The sequence below is a fragment of the Salmo trutta genome, chromosome 12 (genome assembly GCF_901001165.1).
Source record: "Salmo trutta chromosome 12, fSalTru1.1, whole genome shotgun sequence".
Classification (NCBI taxonomy): Eukaryota; Metazoa; Chordata; class Actinopteri; order Salmoniformes; family Salmonidae; genus Salmo; species Salmo trutta.
In genome coordinates, this window is record NC_042968.1 from 10677370 (window position 1) to 10697580 (window position 20211).

Below are 20211 nucleotides of genomic sequence, written 5' to 3' on the forward strand. Positions count from 1 at the left end.
GAATGAGATGCCTATCTTCTATCTTCTAACTAATTAATTCAGTTGTTCAATAATTAAAAAACAAAAGATTGTTGAAATATGAATTAGAAACCCAAGCAGCGCCATCTGGACAACAATCACAATCCATCATAACGAAATGATGCATCAAATTACACTTGCAACAGGTTCCATCTGTACCTTGCGAAATCAATCTCATTCTGATTTGAGTAGGTCAGCTGCGTGAAAAAAAGAAAACAATTTGCTCCTTGATTATTGTTGTTTTGTTCTGGCTTCTCCCCCAGCCTGTGGTGTGTATATTTAGGCTCATAGGTAGGCTAATCATACTGTGGAGGAGGTTAAAGCTAAAACCTACCCCCGTTTAACAGACCGCACAGCATCCATCTCCTAATGAATTTGTACTGCTACGGCTCCTTTGTCTCTGCACTCTACATAATGCAGAGGTTTCTGCCTGGGCTAAGACCTTGTTACACAGATTCTCAGAGAATGCATATGGAATGGCTATACAATGGATAGATATACCTATTGTGTCAAGTGCATTGACTTTACTTTATAGTTAAATATTTTTATAGCACACTTGTGAAGACGTCAGTGGCAGATTGATTGGCTCAGGTTGGGAAATTGTAACAAATTAAATGAACAGTGGAAATGACTCAATAGGGAGAGTTTCTTACATACCAAAGGTTATTCCCTCACTATAGCGTGTAAGGCCTTTAATGTGTACTGCAAAATCATTTTCCATTTCCAAGTTTCTCTCAGCAGGCAGTCAGCCTGAAATACACTCTCCTCTCTCTCTCTCTCTCACTCACTCACTCACTCACTCACACACACACACACACACACACACACACACACACACTCACACTACACCCTCCTCACACCACACACACACACACACACACTCACAAACAACATATTTTCATGGATGAGTACATCTAATTGCATTGGCCTCTTAGACTAAAGGTAGCCAAATCATTTGCTCTGTGATCCTTTTGCCTTTGAATTAATCTTGAGAAGCAATAGTCTGGCCCAACAATAACACAATGGTCGCCATTTCTTCCTCTTCTCCTCAATAGGGTTCTGCATTGAGAGGTTGCACCATTCAAAACAGTGGATCTGACTTTAATTATTGTAACTCTCATTGTTGGAGTAGTGTGGTTCTCACTGAGGACATTTTTGGCAGATTTGATTAAAATGGTACTTTCATGGGATGGACTGCAGGGAAAATTGTCCCCAAGAATAGCTAAGTGTATCATATATCATGCATCGAGCCATCTGTTCCTTATATTCAAATGTTATTGCAATATTTTGAATTACAGATTATTCATGTAGGTGTAATTAACATTTCTGTATAAATTGGTAGACTTCTTGCTCAGAATCAAGTAACTACAGTAAGTAATTCCTTAGTGTAGCCTTAAGGTAAAGTGGAATATACTTTATATATACAGTACCAGTGAAAAGTTTGGAAACACCTACTCATTCAATGGTTTTTCTTAATTTTTTACTATTTTCTACTTTGTAGAATAATAGTGAAGACATCAAAACTCAAAACTATGAAATAACACATGGAATCATGTAGTAGCCAAAAAAAAAAAAAAAGTGTTAAACAAATCAAAATATATTTAATATTTTAGATTCTTCAAAGCAGCAACCCTTTGCCCTGATGACAGCTTTGCACACTCTTGGCATTCTCTCAACCAGCTTCATGAGGAATGCTTTTCCAACAGTCTTGAAGGAGTTCCCACATATGCTGAGCACTTGTTGGCTGCTTTTCCTTCACTCTGCGGTCTAACTCATCCCAAACCATCTCAATTGGGTTGAGGTTGAGTGATAGTGGAGGCCAGGTCATCTGATGCAGCACTCCATCACTCTCCTTGGTCAAATAGCCCTTTCACAGCCTGGAGGTGTGTTTTGGGTCTTTGTCCTGTTGAAAAACAAATGATAATCCAACTAAGCGCAAAGCAGATGGGATGGCGTATCACTGCAAAATGCTGTGGTAGCCATGCTGGTTAAGTGTGCCTTGAATTCTAAATAAATCACTGACAGTGTCACCAGCAAAGCACCCCCACACCATCACACCTCTTCCTCCATGCTTCACGGTGGGAACCACACATGCGGAGATCAACCAAAAATCTCAAATTTCCACCAGTCTAATGCCCATTGCTCACGTTTCTTGGCCCAAACAAGTCTCTTCTTATTAATGGTGTCCTTTAGTAGTGGTTTCTCTGCAGCAATTCAACCATGAAGGCCTGTTTCACGCCGTCTCCTCTGAACAGTTGATGTTGAGATGTGTCTGTTACTTGAACTCTGTGAAGCATTTATTTGGGCTGCAATCTGAGGTGCAGTTAACTAATGAACTTATCCTCTGCAGCAGAGCTAACTCTGGGTCTTCCTTTGCTGTGGTGGTCCTCATGAGAGCCAGTTTCACCATAGCACTTGATGTTTTTTGCGACTGCACTTGAAGAAACTTTCAAAGTTCTTGACATTTTCTGGATTGCCTGACCTTCATGTCTTCAAGTGATGATGGACTGTCATTTCTATTTGCTTATTTGAGCTGCTGTTACATATTATGGCACTTGGTCTTTTACCAAATAGGGATATCTTCTGTATTTTGTTGTTGTTTGTGTCGCACTGCTTTGCTTTATCTTATCCAGGTCGCAGTTGTAAACCTTTATTTAACCAGGTAGGCCAGTTTATAAAGGTAGGTCACCTTTATTTAGCAGGTAGGCCAGTTGAGAACAAGTTTACAACTGCGACCTGGCCAAGATAAAGCAAAGCAGTGCGACAAACGGAGTTATACATGGAATAAACAAACATACAGTCAATAACACAATTGAAAAGTCTATATACAGTGTGTGCAAATGAGGTAAGATAAAGGAGGTAAGGCAATAAATAGGCCATTGTGGCGGAAAAATGTCAATTTAGCAATTAAACACTGGAGTGATAGATGTGCAGAAGATGCATGTGCAAGTAGAGATACTGTAATGCTCGTCGTAATGAGTAGACCAAGGTGCAGCGTGTCGAGTGCTCATGATGAATACTTTATTTTAACTCAGAACACTACACAAACCAAACAAACAACGGAAAAACGAACATCACGTTCTGCAGGCTACTAAGCTATGCAAAAACAAGATCCCACAAACCCAGGTGGAAAAAAAAACTAATTAAGTATGATCTCCAATTAGAGACAACGATGACCTCTAATTGGAGATCATCACAAAAAAACATAGAAATAGAAAACTAGAACCTAAACATAGATATCCAAAACATTAAAAACACCCCCTGTCACACTCTGACCACTCTACCATAGAAAATAAGAACTTACCATGGTCAGGACGTGTCAGATACTGGGGTGCAAAGGACCAAAAAATAAATACAGTATGGGGATGAGGTAGTTGGATGGGCTATTTACAGATGGGCTATGTACAGGTGCAGTGATCTGTGAGCTGCTCTAACAACTGGTGCTTAAAGTTAGAGAGGGAGATATGAGTCTCCAGCTTCAGTGATTTGGGTATACCACCCCTACCTTGTCACAACACAACTGATTGGCTCAAATGCATTAAGAAGGAAACATATTCCACAAATTAACTTTTAACAAGGCAATTTAAATACATTCCAGGTGACTACCTCATGAAGCTGGTTGAGAGAATGCCAAGAGTGTTCAAAGCTGTCATCAACGCAAAGGGTGGCTACTTTGAAAAATCAAAAATATGTTTTGATTTGTTTGATGTCTTCAGTATTATTCTACAATGTAGAAAATAGTAAAAATCAAGAAAAACCCTTGAATGAGTGGTGTCCAATCTTTTGACTGGTACTGTATATGATGCCATGTTTTTAGTACTACATCCCCTATGATGGCAACTGTGACCTCATTCAGTGAGAAATTGTTACAGTGACCAATGCGGACATCATATCTGACTCTTTATCTGATCGTGATCTAATCAAATAAGAACGTATAGGAAACAGGGTTTCAGTCTGATCATACTTGCTCATATGTTGCTTTGCATATCAGTTTGTTAACCACACACAGATAGCCCACATCCTCATTCTTAGGATGTAAAAAGCAAGTATTTTTGGATGAATTTCACCACACAAATCAGCATTTTAAGGATTTAAGCTTCCAGGGCGAACTGCACAAAGAAACCCTGGCTAATTGAGCCTTGCGATGAGATTCAGATGGGGAACTGCTCTGACATGCTAGACGCCAGCTGACACCCAGCCTTACAGGGTGACAGGGCCCCCTCTCCCTCACACTCCCTCACCCTGCAGAGAGGAGCAGCACATGCCCTCTCCACCACTTGCCCTGACAAGGAGCAAAATCATTAATTCGCCATGTAGGGCTTAACGCTACACTTAAATGTGGAGCCTGAGGCCGAGGGGAATGAAATATTCCTCATTAGAATGCACTATTGTTCCACCGACTGCTATGAAAGCTCATCTTGAGTATGGAGTGACATGTTTTCTCCTGAGCTTGACAGTAAAAGCAGCCCCATGTGGCAGTGATTGAGGGTACAGTGGGAAGGGGGTCCGATTCCCCTCAATGTGCATTGGGATTCATAATGAAGCAGTGAACTATAACGCAGGCCAATAAGCATGATGTCTGAGTTCTTACATGTAGAGGGGTTTCTAATAAACATAGATGCATGATGGGAAGTCCGGATATGTGAGCAGTTTTCATTATCAGGCAAGGCTGCGGTTGTGACATTGCTATTGGGTTATTTTCCACTCGTTAATCTACTTATGCTTACTTAGTGCAGACTTAGTCTTTTTTTTATTAAATGTTTTGGTTGAAACTTTATTTAACTCAAAGTGCAGTTTGAGGGTTTGAGTGGTTGAGTGTCTGTACCATATAACGTTATCGTTGCAATTGCGAATATGTGCACAGAACAGTTATAATGAACACAAAACGGTTAAGGTTAAAAGTGTTCCCAGAATGTCATTGTTTGCCGGTTCAGATTTGTTGCCTTGCTAACTTGGATAATGATAGACAGCCTTGTCAGCCCCGTTTCTTTAATTCTCCTCTCTGATGATCACTTGTGCATTGTGCATCCTACGAGAGGGAAAGAGGTACCATTTACACTGGACAGTATGCACCATCTAGAAACATTCTGGTGAGAGTGGGTTTCTCACAGTTTACTGTACATACATGGATTACTATGATGGGGGGTTGATATTTATTTTTGTTCCATGATTAGAATAATTGATACAATTATACTAAGAAGACTTCGCACCGTGTATGATTTTTCTTTCCCAGCTTTGCATTTTAACACACACACACACACACACACACACACACACACACACACACACACACACACACACACACACACACACACACACACACACACACACACACACACACACACAGAGCCTCCAAGTAAACTGACATACATTCATTTGGGCTCATTTAAGGGGTTTCGTAGTGTGTGGAATGTTGTGAAGCTGTTGTGTTAATGAGCCACATCTTTCATGTGAAATGATGGCACAATTAGGAAAACAAAAGTGCAAGGTGTGACAATTTAAGTGAATATGCTTTGTCAGTGTCTGTGAACAGCACCTTTGAGACAGTATATGCATAAAACGGGTTTACAAAACAATCGTGGAGGCTTTATAGAGGTCTGGATTTCTGTACACACATTTTACCTTGTTACTCTGTCCCCAAACATGGTCTCAAAGGAATACCTCTGGCAAATTTCAGGGCAGAAAATAAAATGGAAGTTGCTGAATAGGATGTTCTGGTGCAAGATCTTTACAAAAATACAAATTAGAAAGAGGACCTCTTCTGGCCATGTTTCAGACCGATGCTGAACATTGTCCAATTTGCAAATGTTCTACTTTAAGATCCCACCCCCCCCTGCAATCCTAAGTTACTTACCTTTGGGATCAAGTTCCTAATATATGGATAGAATAAAACCAGCCATATCCGCTCCTCATTTGAAGAAAAAAAACCTCCAACTGTCTCTTACCTTGGAGCTCCATTTCTCTTATCATCTTATTCCCTATGAATCTCTTTAGTCGTTTTAAACATGAAAAGGGTTGTCTGTACTTGAATCCACTAATGTTCACACAATGTGTGCTCGCTTGCCAGACTGCAGTGTCAAAGACCTTGACAGGTGACTCTATACATAGGCAGTGATGGAAAAAGTACTAGAAAGTCTCATACTTGAGTAAAAGTAAAGATACCTTAATAGAAAATTACTCAAGTAAAAGTGAATGTCACCCAGTAAAATAATACTTGAGTAAAAGTCTGAGAGTATTTGGTTTTAAATATACTTAAGTATCAAAAGTAAATGTAACTTCTAAAATATACTTACGTATCTGTCACGTCCTGACCATAGAAAGCTGTTATTTTCTATGGTAGAGTAGGTCAGGGCGTGATAGTTTATTTTTCTAGTTTATTTTTTCTATGTTGTCATGTTCTAGTTTTGTATTTCTATGTTGGTTTTGTTTGGGATGATCTCCAATTAGAGGCAGCTGGTCCTCGTTGTCTCTAATTGGAGATCATACTTAAGTAGGGTTTTTTTCTACCTGGGTTTTGTGGGAGATTGTTTTTGAGTAGTGTCTATTTCACCTCTGCGTCACGGTTTGTTTGCTTTTTTTGTCATTTCAAGTTTATTTATGTATTGCATAGTTTCACAGTATAAATAAAATGTGGAACGACACACACGCTGCACTTTGGTCCGCTTCTCCTTTCGACATCCGTGACAGAATCTCCCACCACCAAGGGACCAAGCAGCGTGGTATGGAGCATTGGACTATTGAGGAGATAAGGAGGAGTATATCCAGGGCTTTGGAGGATTTAGGGGCAGGAGAAAAGCGCCTCCCATGGGAACAGGTGGAGGCAGCGAGAGCGCGGCAACAAGGGAAGCATGAGAGGCAGCCCCCCAAAAAAATTTGGGGGGCACACGGGGAGATTGGCAGAGTCAGGTTGGAGACCTGAGCCAACTCCTCGTGCTTACCGTGAGGTGCGCGTCACCAGTCTGGTGCCACCCCCACGCATCAGGTCTTTAGTGCGCCTGCCCAGTCCGGTGTGTCCTGTTCCTGCTCCTCGCACTCGTCCTGAGGTGCGTGTTACCAGTCGGCGCCACCTGTGCCAGCTCCATGCACCAGGCCTCGAGTGAGTCTTCCCAGTCCAGAGCTTCTGGTGAATTCCCCCAGTCCGGAGCCTCCAGCGACGTTCCCCACTCCGGTGAGACCTGTTCCGGCTCCACGTAAGAAGCCTCCAGTGATGATCCATGGTCCGAAGCCTCCAGTGATGATCCATGGCATGAAGCCTGTAGGGATGATCCATGGCAAGAAGCCTGTAGGGATGATCCATGGCACAAAGCATCCAGTGGTGATCCATGGCACGGAGCCTGCAGTGATGATCCATGGTATGGAGCCTGCAGCGACGGCCCGCAGTCCGGAACCTCCTGAGAGGGCCCACAGTACGGAACCTCCAGCGGCGGCCCGCAGCCCAGAGCCTCCGGCGATGATCTACGGTCCGGTTCCTCCGACGACGATCCACGGTCCGGTGGCACAAAAGTGGAGGGATCAGCGGGCGGAGCCGCCTCCTCTGCTGGAGGATCCGTGGGATAAGAAGGTTCTGCGTACTGCACCAGAGCCGCCATAGACATTTGTCACCCTCTCTAATCCTCCCTTCTTTTTTTTAGGTGCGTTCGGAATACGCACCTTTGGAGGGGGGGTACTGTCACGTCCTGACCATAGAAAGCTGTTATTTTCTATGGTAGAGTAGGTCAGGGAGTGATGGGGGGGTTTTCTAGTTACGTTTTTCTATGTTGTCATGTTCTAGTTTTGTATTTCTATGTTGGTTTTGTTTGGGATGATCTCCAATTAGAGGCAGCTGGTCCTCGTTGTCTCTAATTGGAGATCATACTTAAGTAGGGATTTTTTCTACCTGGGTTTTGTGGGAGATTGTTTTTGAGTAGTGTATGTTTCACCTCTGCGTCACAGTTTGTTGTTTTGTTCTTTAGTTTATGTTTATGTAATGCATAGTTTCAGTGTAAATAAAATGTGGAATGACACACACGCTGCACTTTGGTCCGCTTCTCCTTATGACAACCGTGACAGTATCAAAAGTAAATATTAACCAAACCAGACAGCAAGATTTTCTTGTTTTATAAATGTATGGATAGCCAGGGGCACACTCCAACACTCCAACACTCAGACATAATTTACAAACAAAGCATTTATGTTTAGTGAGTCCGCCAGATGCATTAGGGATGGTCAGAGATTTTCTCTTGATAACTGTGTGAATTAGACACTTTTCCTGTCCTGCTAAGCATTCAAAATGTAAATAGTATTTTTGGGTGTCAGAAAAAATGTATGGAGTAAAAAGTACATATTTTCTTTAGGAACGTAGTGGAGTAAAACTAAAAGTTGTCAATAATATAAGTAATTTAAAGTACAGATACCCCAAAAAATGACTTTAGCACTTTAAAGTATTTTTACTTCAGTTCTTTTCACCACTGATTTATAAGTAATGAAAGTGTGAGGTGGTTAAGAAAAAAAGAAAACTCTGGCCATAGAGTATTATTCACACTAATGTGTACTGGCATTACTATTTGTATACTGTGCTTCATGATAAGATAATAAGATATACATGACCCACTTTCTATAGTGCATCAGTTCACCATAAGCTTTGTTCTCAGTGGGCTTCAGTTATCAATGTGTACGAAAAAACGTTTATGACTACTCCAGCCGCGCCAACATTGGTTTTCAACATTCATAAAACTCTTATCAATTAACTTAAAATATTATGCCAGTGATATAAGAATACATTTTGACGCTTACCAATTCATTCCTTTTTTTTCAGCTACACACAGATTTGGATGTTGGCAGCACACCAATAAAGTATGTCCTGGCTGGCGAGGGGGCGGGTACCATCTTTGCCATCAACGAGATTACGGGAGATATTCACGCCATGAAGAGACTGGACAGAGAGGAGAAGGCAGAGTACACGCTTACAGCACAAGTCACTAACAGAGACACCGATCAACCCCTGGAACCGCCCTCGGAGTTCATCATAAAGGTGCAGGATATCAACGACAATCCACCACAGTTTGTTGAAGGCCCCTACCGGGCCTCTGTCCCAGAGATGTCTCAAGTGGGTAAGTCAAGTGAAGGCCTTCACTTCTCTTTCTGCAGGCATACAAACTCATCTCTACATCATTTGAAAATAGAATCTTTATTTATGTGTAATTGTAGAGTATTTGGGTAACTATCATGATATGTAATTCCCACATTTCTGTGATGATAACATTGGTCATCATTGTAATACAAACTTAGAACAGATTTTTGCCTGACTTTTCAATTATGAATTCCATGTTGTCATATTATTACTTTACTAGGGAAGTCAGTTAAGAACACATTCTTATTTTCAATGACAGCATACTGACAGTGGGTTAACTGCCTTGTTCAGGGGTAGGACAACAGTTTTTTACTTTGTCAGCTCAGGGATTCAATCTTGCAACCTTTCGGTTACTAGTCCAACGCTCTAACCACTAGTCTACCTGCCGCCCTTAATATTAAATATTGTCCTCAGTGTTGAGTAGTAACAATTCCTGCAAGGGGATACCATATATGCTTTCAACACAATGTTTGACATATTCCTAAACAATATTGTATATAACCACTACAAAACCTTTTGTATGTAACAGTATGTTAATATATTCATATATTCACATATTTATTTCAGCCAAGCATTCAAATTAGCAGTGCCTGATCACACATTTCAAATATAGCACGCAAAGTTAAAATGATTCGGCTCATGTATTTCAAGGGTCTCAATACTGACCTTGGAATGGTTACCTAACTGTGAGTATTTTGTAGAAAATCAGAAACAAGTGGGAGAGCAGGATGCATCTCTTCACCTTTTTGACATGCTGCCTTCAGAAAGAGGGTTAGGGTTAGTGTATAGTGGTGTGGTTATTTGTTGGGTACTGTTGTTCCCTATCATGATGCTGACATAAGTCAGATATGATTTTACTATGACTGCAACACACATATTGCAGCCGCCAACATTGCAGTTTTCTCTTAGTGTGTTGTTCTCAATTGAAACGCTCATTGTTTTTATCCAAGGGTTTTGACAGTGAAGTGAAGGGAATTGTTAGTAGTGGGGTGAAAAGCAAAGTGCTAGTTAACTGCAGAGACTGGGATTTGCCGAAGGGAATGCAATATAAAAATGGAAGTTGGTGGCTTTTGTTATTTCTTTTTTTTATCACTGCTGATTAATTAAACATTCACCAATGTTCTCTTGTTAGCTTGAAAGGCTTTTTGAAAGGACTTGTTTTCGTCTTGTTAAGTTTTTATGTGTTGTGGCGTTTATGGACAGAATCAAAAGCTCTGGACATAAAGACACAAACAAACATTGAGTTTTTTTTCATCTCCCGTCTCATATTCATAAATCATTTGTGTTTCATTTCTATCACACTAAAATAAGATTTTATACAGAACTCACTCTTAATCTATTTTCTAATTGTGCTTTAAAATTCCAATAAAGTCTACTGCGAAAACAGAGGAAAACAAACTCTTGGATTTCTGACAAAAACATGTAACTCAAAACTATTAAAAAGGGCTTGAAGTAAATTCCAAAACCGTAAGCTGTTATATGGAGCTTTAACAAACAAAGGTTAGCTTTTAACATGTTTGGGCTCACATGCCTCTCATAGTACACATTGAAACACAGGCTATACAATGGCTCAGTGTGTCATCACTACCTTGGCAGGCAGTTACCGCTAGAATAAAAATATATGTGACATGTGCTTGTAAGGCCTTCATGTTTCCAGTGTGCAGGTGAGCACAAAGGTTAATAGAACATGCCTGAGAATGCCTTGTTCTTTCTGAAGGTGAGCTGGATAAGAAACGTGGCTTTGTTCACTTCATGTTATGTAATTTATTGAATAACAAATAAAATAAAGCCATTTACAGTTTTGGTTTTGTTATTGGCGTACTGACATTGTCAAGCCCTGATCTGTTTCGCCTGTCTTGGTAATTGTCTCCACCCACCTCCAGGTGTCTCCTGTTTTCCCCATTAGTCCCCGGTGTATTTATCCCTGTGTTTCCTGTCTCGCTGTGCCAGTTTGTCTCGTTTGGCCAAGTCAACCAGCGTTTCTCCTAGCTCCTATTTTTCCCAGTTTCTGTTTTTTCTTAGCCTTCTTGGTTATGACACTTGCCTGTTCTGACGCCGAATCCGCCTGCCTTACCACTCTGCCTGTTCTGACCTCGAGCCTGCCTATCCCCTTGTAGTGTTTGGACTCGGACCTGTTCACTGAACCCCTGTCTGTCCTGACCTCGAGCCTGCCTATCCCCTGGAACTGTTTGGACTCTGACCTGGTTTATGAACTCTCGCCTGGCCCCGACCTGTCTTTTGCCTACCCCTTTTGGTGTAATAAATGTCGGAGCTCAACCATCTGCCTCCTGTGTCTGCATTTGGGTCTCGCCTTGTGCCCTTATAAACATTCTCCATTGAAGACGAAAGAGTGCAGAGTACATGTCATGGCATTCATTTTACTTACTTCCTTGGTGATGTGCATTCAACCTAAAGGAGATTTTCCTCTTATCTTACTCTGATCTCGTTCCCTGACTGTAACACTTAATGATCTCATTCTAAGAGGACATTAGAGGACACTTTAATGGACACTGATTGAATGTCTTCAACATTATCTCAATCGGGAAGTTATTGGGGTGTCTGTCATATTAATATTTCTTACATCTTCATATCAACCTTTGAGTGTGGGCAAATAAACAATCAAACAAGCACCAAATTTCCTGTTAAAGGTTCATATTTAATACACTATACTCATCCGTTCATTTCTTGATACTGGACAGCTGAAAATGCTGTGTCTATATTCACAATATTTATATATTTCAATTTGTCTTAAATTCTAAATGAGTTTGCTACTTAATGGTGTAGGTCTTCTCACAAGGGGAATTATGTATCATTTGCACGGATTGGACAAATCTCATTGGATTATTGGATCCGTTTTCTTGTTAATGGGGTCTTTGACTTTAAGGCCAAGACAAGCAAGCAAATTCCCCCACTAGGTCCTCCAACCATATGCTGGAATTATACAGCTCCCTGCCTTCTGGAGCTAACAAGGGGATTGTGATGTAGTTTAAATTACAGAGTCTGCTTAAAGTGACGATTCAGGTAATTAGAATCAGGTCGTCCGACCCTCCTCTCTACCAAAGAAAGGGTGTGAATGACAATAATTGCTACACAGAGAAATAAACTTGGAAAGTTGTTTTGCCATCTCAAACTCCAACGTGAGGCCTCGGGAGCCTTGCCTGTGCCTGCTTCATTATCAAGGCGATTAATAAAACTGGTGGAGAGACAGATGGCATGTCGCTCCTCAGCCCTCCTCTCCTCGCAGCGCGGCCGCTCTCAACCCCCTGTAAAATGAGCCTGTGTACAGAAGCACCAGGCGTGCAAACGTGTCAGGATCTGCTAAATTGGAGCGCAGACATAAAATTGAAGTGACATTAATAGATTACCTGGAGTTCATTTGCATTTTGAGAGTTATTATGAACATCGGTAACAGGACTAACAGGCACGGTCTGTGGCTCTAATGATATTTCTGATTATGCACTGATCAATGATGGCAGCTTGGAAAATAAGTAAAGAGTTGTCATCATTGATTTTGACTTGATCAAGGAGAGACATATGGAAATGAGGGCTACATGCAGACTTCCATTGGGCGCACAATCATACAGTATGCGTACATTAGACTCCTCATTTTAGTATTAGCACACCCTTCATAAATTAAACATGTACAGAGTGAAACGCAACACGTTTCTACATCAAAGCGTGTGACGAGAGGCATCGGTCACAAGTGAAAAAAGCAAAGGGACGCAGGTGAACTCAGATATGGGCCACATTAGTCACCTGTGAGATGATCTTACACACAATATTTCAACACATTACAGGTATCAGATTTGTATCAGGACAGCTGGACTATTTCGATACCATTCCACGCTCCATTTAGGCCAGATGTGCAATACATTTGACTTCCTTGATTTCATCGAACATATGGTCTTTGTAATTTAACACTGTTCTTGCTGTCAATTCTGAACAAAACCATGGCTTTAGAGCAGTGGCAAAGGGAACATTGTAGCTTAATTTGAGGGTCATCGTCTTACCTTTGAAAACATTCATTTTTAGACCATGGTCTTCAACTGTAACAACTTGGTGGAGAACGTTGGTGGAGTGTTTCTGTTTGGTGTGACTCGCCTCTCCGATTCAGGACTTTAGGTTCTGGCAGATGGGCAGGGAGGCAGGGGGTTGTGGGCCTTTAACACTGTGTGCAGCTGGGCCATAGCAGAGTCACATTTGCCGTGCAGGCCAGGCACGGTGCTGTAGAAGGCCAATGGCCTCAGCTGAGGCAGGGGTCAGGCCTGTGAACCTGGTGTGACTCTCTCAGCCCAGCCAGCCCTTTCGGTGCTGCTAAATAGGGATAGGACAGGAGTCCAAGGCAGAGGAGACTTCACAGACAAGCTGGGCCTAGCTGTAAATAACTTGCTCCTTCTACTTCACCTCATTCTGCATTTGGAGTGTCCTCTCTCTCTCACTCTTTCTCTCTCTATATGGGTGCCTGTGCTTATATTCAAATCTATATTCATCTTTCGATACAGCCTTTTGATATGGCTTGTTGGATGATGGAAAACTATTTCAAGTTTTGGGAATTTGTTGTTTTGTCAGACAAACAGTGTGAATATGCAGAGACAACAGGCATGTCTGGACTGGTTCTGCCATCATTCAATTTAATCAATCACCTAGCTGACGCATCTGTCGGGTTGTACCAAAATAATGAAAGTGCACACGCACACACACACACACACACACACACACACACACACACACACACACACACACACACACACACACACACACACACTGACTCACACATTACTTATTCATCACATGTTATTTATTATCCGGCGTAACTCTGAATTATGCATGTAATATGATCAGTCTCTGGTCCTTCAAAGCCTCCTGAGGCATTTATTCTTTGTAGAATACAGTATGTAGGCTTTCTATGTAGCATGCACTCTGTGGCACACCTAACATACCTAGCTGTGCATTAACACAATTGTACCCTGCAGTTCCAAATTTGCTGGTGCCTGTCATTTGTCCTGCTCCCCTATGTGGCTGAGCCTGAACTCTCCCTCTCTAATACCTCAGCTTGGTCTTCCTTGAAGAGAGAACAAAAACTACAGGCTCCCAGGTAATGATGCCCTTCAATATGTTCTGCATAAGATTGGCTCTGCGGATGAATGGTAAAGAGCTCAATGAAACGAAGGACAAAACCTCTGACTGGCTCTTTTCAAAAGTCACCCCTTTTCGTGGCGGCCATGAAGCTCACAAAAATGATGAGATAAGAGACACCGTGATAAAAGACAGGGAAATGAATGAGCTGAAGTGTGTTTTTGTCTGGGCAGCTCTTGTGGTGAGAGGAAGGTACATAAACACCCAAGGCCAGTGCTAATGGGTCTGGGCAGCATTGTGTCAGCTGGAGTGATGCGACTGATCCCCTTTGACAGGGTAATCAGTACAATGCTGGACACTGACATTATCCCTTTCATGATGGAGACGGGAGGGATGGAGAGCATCCTGAGAGTGGAACATGCTATATGTGATACTACAAGCCTAATAAAGGCCCAGTGTATAGCTGCCGACATACGATTTACATTGATATTACCTTTATATCACGTTTCAGGAGAAGACCCAAATGCAGACAGTGTCGAAGTAACAAAAGTTGATTACGAGAACAGGGGGCAGGCAAAACGACAGGTCAAGGGCAGGCAGAGGTCAGTATCCAGATCAGAGTCCATAAGGTACAAAACAGCAGGCATTCTCTGGGTCAGGGCTGGGAGAGGTCAATAATCAAGGGGGGTGTGACAAGGTAAAGAACAGGCAGGCTCAGGGCAGGCAGAATGGTCAAAACAGGAACTAGAAAAAGACAGCAGTTAGGGGAAAACCACTGGTATGCTTGACAAACAAAACAAATTGGCAACAGACAGAGAACTCAGGTATAAATACACTGGGGATAATGGGGAAGATGGGCAACACCTGGAGGGGGGTGGAGACAACACAAAGACAGGTGAAACAGATCAGGTTGTTACACTTTATGTTGCCTAGGTTTTTACATACTTAATTTAGGTGGCAAGCGTAGTTCTGATCTCACATGTAAAAACACAGTGAGGTGCTCATGTCCCCTTCCTAACATATATATATATTTTGATGTGTTAATTAACATTATGGACATTTGCATGGAATAGATGACTATGTAAGAATGCAGTTTTACATGAGCAAAGTTTATAAAGCATATTATGAATTAGACCTGGGTGATATACCGTTTGTACCGTATACCAGCCGGGGAATTTTGAAATCCTGTTGGTATGATTTAAAACTGTATAAATGTTTAAAAAAAAAATGGTTTTGGGAGAAAGCCATTGAATTTAACTTTAAGAAATCTAAGATAAATTATATCCAGCTCAAATTATATCCAGCTCAGGGCTCCAGCTATGCATTTGGTTTTCTAACTTGCTAGCTAGTGGCTAGATGTCAAGATCAAGGTTCTTGGTTACAGCAGAGACATTCAATCCCCTACTGCAGATATTCCCAAACTGGGGTACGCGTAATGCCATGGCGGGTACACCAAATAAAAATGTGATTCACATTTTCAAACAGTCCATTTAGATTATCCAATGGGGCTATACATTTGGGTGATGTTTTTTTCTCACCTGAGTAGCCTCGTTTCACTGCCAAAAATAAAATTAAACCATCTAGTGTTCAGCGAAATAACAACACAATGTCAAATGCAGGTAGCCTGGTCAAATAATTAACATCCAATCACATTAACCATTACTCTCTCACAGGAATTCCACTAACGGTCCATATGTAGCCAAACGTAGCTGCTGCTCATTCCATTTGCTCAAAAATTGATAAATGGTTTAAAAAAGTAAGGCCCACGTCCATAGAGACACGTACCAGATCTACTGGTAGTTATGCTACTACCAGCATTACTACACCTGCACTGTTTCATGACGCATCAGTGACAAGGCAGGAGATGTTTTGAAACAATTACTGCTTCACATACAAGCCAGTGAATTTTATGCGTTACAACTGGATGAGTCAACAGATGTGGCAGGCCTGGCACAGCTCCTGGTATATGTCCATTACGTTTATGAGGGGTCAATTAAGGAAGACATTCTCTTCTGCAAACCACTGGAAACCAGGACAACAGGAGAGGATATTTTAAAATACTGGACTGCTTTGTGACATCAAATGGACTTTGGTGGTCAATATGTGTTAGGTATCTGTACTGATGGCTCAAAAGCCATGACAGGGAGACATAGTTGATTGGTAACCCACGTGCAAGCAGTTGTTCCCGACGCCACTTTGGTACACTGCAGCATCCACCGAGATGCTCGTTTTGGATACTACAGTGAAAATGGTTAACTTTGTTAAAGCAAGGCCTCTGAACTCTCGTATATTTTCTGCATTATGCAATGATATGGGCAGCGACCATGTAACGCTTTAACAACATACAGAAGTGCACTGGTTATCAAGGGGCAAAGTATTGACACGTTTTTTTTAACTTCTTCGGGATCGGTGTCCCTTCCATGGGACTGTTGAGCTAACGTAGGCTAATGCGATTAGCATGAGGTTGTAAGTAACAAGAATATTTTCCAGGACATAGACATATCTGATATTGGCAGAAAGCTTAAATTCTTGTTAATCTAACTGCACTGTCCAATTTACAGTAGCTATTACAGTGAAAGAATACCATGCTATTGTTTGAGGAGAGTGCACAGTTTTGAACATGAACAGTTATTAATAAACAAATTAGGCACATTTGGGCAGTCTTGATACAAAATTTGAACATAAATACAATGGTTCATTGGATCAGTCTAAAACGTTGCACATACACTGCTGCCATCTAGTGGCCAGAATATATATTGCATCTGGCTGGAATAATACATTATGGTCTCTCTCTTGCATTTCAAAGATGATGGTACAATAAAAATACAAAATAACGTTTTTTTTCCTTTGTATTATCTTTTACCAGATCTATTGTGTTATATTCTCCTACATTCCTTTTACATTTCCATAAACTTCAAAGTGTTTCCTTTGAAATGGTACCAAGACAACACACCGTTCTTTCCATCATTGTATGATTTGTTATGTGCAAATGAACTTAAGCTTACGGACAATGTCAAATGTGACATAGCGAAGCACCTGAGTGAGCTGGGTACGCAATTGCGCAGGGTACTTTCCCGAAACGGATGACACAAACAACTGGATTCGTTATCCCTTTCATGCCCCGCCTCCAGTCCACTTACTGATATCTGAACAAGAGAGCCTCATCGAAATTGCATCAAGCGGTTCTGTGAAAATTGAATTTAATCAGAAGCCACTGCCAGATTTCTGGATAGGGCTGCGCTCAGAGTATCATGCCTTGGAAAATCGCACTGTTAAGGCACTTATGCCCTTTGCAACCACGTACCTATGTGAGAGTGGATTCTCTGCCCTCACTAGCATGTAAACTAAATACAGGCACAGACTGTGTGGAACATTATTTAAGACTGAGACTCTCTCCAATACAACCCAACATTGCAGAGTTATGTGCATCCTTTCAAGCACACCCTTCTCATTAACCTATTTTTGATGAACAAATACAGTTTTATATGTAAGATGGCTAAATAAATAGCAAAATGATTGATTATTATTATATTGTTATTTGTGCCCTAGTCCTATAAGAGCTCTTTGTCACTTCCCACGAGCCGGGTTGTGACAAAAACTCAAACTCATTCTTAAGTTTAATAAATGTATCGTATAGTGTGTGTGTGTGTGGCATGCTTACAATGATGGCACAAAACAACATTTGAGAGTGCGCTGACTCTGGTGCTAGAGGGGGTACGCAGCTGGATGTTGAATGTTTGAAGGGGTACGGGACTATAAAAAGTTTGGGAACCACTGGCCTACTGGATCAAGATTCCTGTTAACTAAATTGTTTATTTTTTGTATATTTTTTATAGTGCCCCTTGTGTGCACATTAGGTAATACCTTATAGTGCAGTGTATAGTGCAGAAACCGTATGACGGTATAAAAATCTGGATACCTTCCAACCCCATTATGAATTGATTGGAGGTGATCAGGGAAACCCAAAGGCTGCATGATGGGTGGGAGGTCTGTAAATGAGCACAGAGCGAGGCGGGGAGTGTTTTCTGAATGCTGAAGTGTTCTAATTCGCACCCCAGCATTGGCAACGCTTATTCATATCTGATAGGATGCCAGGTTGCTTTCTCACAGACATTCTTCAGTTCAAAATCTTGCTCCAGTCATTAATTATGCAGGAGGAGAGCTGCAGATATGTAATGTTGCGTTGAGGCTTTTTCTCTACCGCTCTCCCTCTCGCTTTTGCTCTGCAAGCCTCCCTCTTTTTACTCCCTGCCTCTCTTCCCCACTATCTCTGTGTATCTCTCACTATATTTCACTTGTTTTCACCCCCAAACTCTTTCCTATGTGTGTGTGTTTGAAGGACTGTAGTGTGTGAGAGGGTGCGTTGGGGGAACAGTTGTCTATGCCCGTGTTTTTCTTGCGCTTGGTGATTGTAGAGTACTCAGCAGTGAGTGCAGGATCCTATGCCCTCCCATCTTTCTTTGTCTGCATTATTAATTGTCAGAGGTACAAACCATAGTTGTTTGCTCCCCGCAGGCACCCAACCGTGCTCTCCCAAATGAAAAGCACTGATTGCTTCCTGTGGAGAAAAAAATACAATATATTTATAGTTATTTTAAAAGGCATTTTAAAATTACTAAAGGCAGTACACCAAGTAAATACTTACTAGAGAAGAAAAAGGTCCATGATTCTACCCACAGCAACGTAAGTATGCATCTCCTTAGTGGAGAACACACACAAAAGTAAAAAGCTTTCTGAGTATCACTTCAGTAAACACACAGGGATGAGGCTTTTTTTGTGCGTGAGAGTGTCACTGCTATGCTAACATTTCCCGAAGGGGCCCAGCAGAAGATTCATGTGGCATTGCTGGTGGCGGGAATTGCACACAGACACATAAATGGGAGGGAAAAACATTCATCAAGGTGGCAGAGACTTGAGCAAGGAGGCCCATCCAATCACAGCAGAGAATAAAGGGAAGGCATAAAAGTCCATGCAGCAAGGTCATTTGAAAAAGAAAAAGATAAGAACGTGAGATCAAGTGGTAAATCTCCTGTATGTTGAGCCTTTGTGATCCTCACAGATGCCTGTCCCATTAACCAAAGCCAATGCTCTGTTACACTGCCTCTGCTCATGCTTTCTCCAACATTTCTCTAACCTGTGTGTGGAAACCATTAAACAGCACTCAGCCTGTTATATGTTCTGTAGATGATGATTATTCTTTGAAGAGTGTTTTTCTTCACCTCCCTGCTCATGTTGGTATTTGGCTTGTTTTGTTTCAGCACAGTGCCTTATTCCGGTTTCACTGTTAGTGAAATATTGACAGTTGCATTGCTCCTTACGCCGGAGTATGGATTTAACCAGTCTGTGGTTTCTCCACAGTAGTCAATGCAGCACCAGTCAGTGAACAGGTTGACTATGTCACTTCAGGGCTTCTGGGTAATTGGCTAAATCTGCTCTGCAACACAGTGCAGAGATGGCCCTTTAAAATTTCACCTCACTTCAGGGAGGATAAACAAAGCATGAGATGACTTGGAGTTTGGAAGCCCTAGCCATTGTATTTGCTCTCTTCTTCTATGTGATATCCATCTGTTGTGTGTGTGTGTGTGTGTGTGTGTGTGTGTGTGTGTGTGTGTGTGTGTGTGTGTGTGTGTGTGTGTGTGTAAGTGACCACAAGCTTCTATGTGTTCCCAATGATGGATTGCTCGTCAGGAGGGAGTAGGAATACTCGGTATGGCTGACTGATGCATTGAGTCCTAAGTCACGTACAGTGCTTTTGGTCTTACCTTTCAGATTCCTCCGGGAATTATGTTAACCCTTTGGACTCAACGATCTTGTATCTGATGGCAGTTCAGCTAACTTCTCCGGTGTTCTCTCCTACCCTCACATTTCCTCTGAGTACAGGGTGCATGTTTTGATACAGTTCTCTAGTAGGTGTCTGACCCATGTCAAAGCGGGCTCCCAAGTGGCGCAGTGGTCTAAGACACTGCATCTTAGTGCACGAGGCGTTTGGTTTGAATCCAGGCTGCATC

At 41.7% G+C, this 20211-nt stretch overlaps 1 protein-coding gene across 3 annotated transcripts in view; it reads left to right on the plus strand.

The window, feature by feature from the left end:
• cdh8 (cadherin 8) overlaps nucleotides 1–20211 on the plus strand; it is a 99303-nt gene that overhangs the window by 29958 nt on the left and 49134 nt on the right. For all 3 annotated transcript variants that reach the window (XM_029767082.1, XM_029767080.1, XM_029767081.1), the window contains exon 3: nucleotides 8813–9107. In XM_029767082.1, the coding sequence (XP_029622942.1) occupies nucleotides 8813–9107 (295 nt within the window). The remainder of the gene's footprint in view (nucleotides 1–8812; nucleotides 9108–20211) is intronic.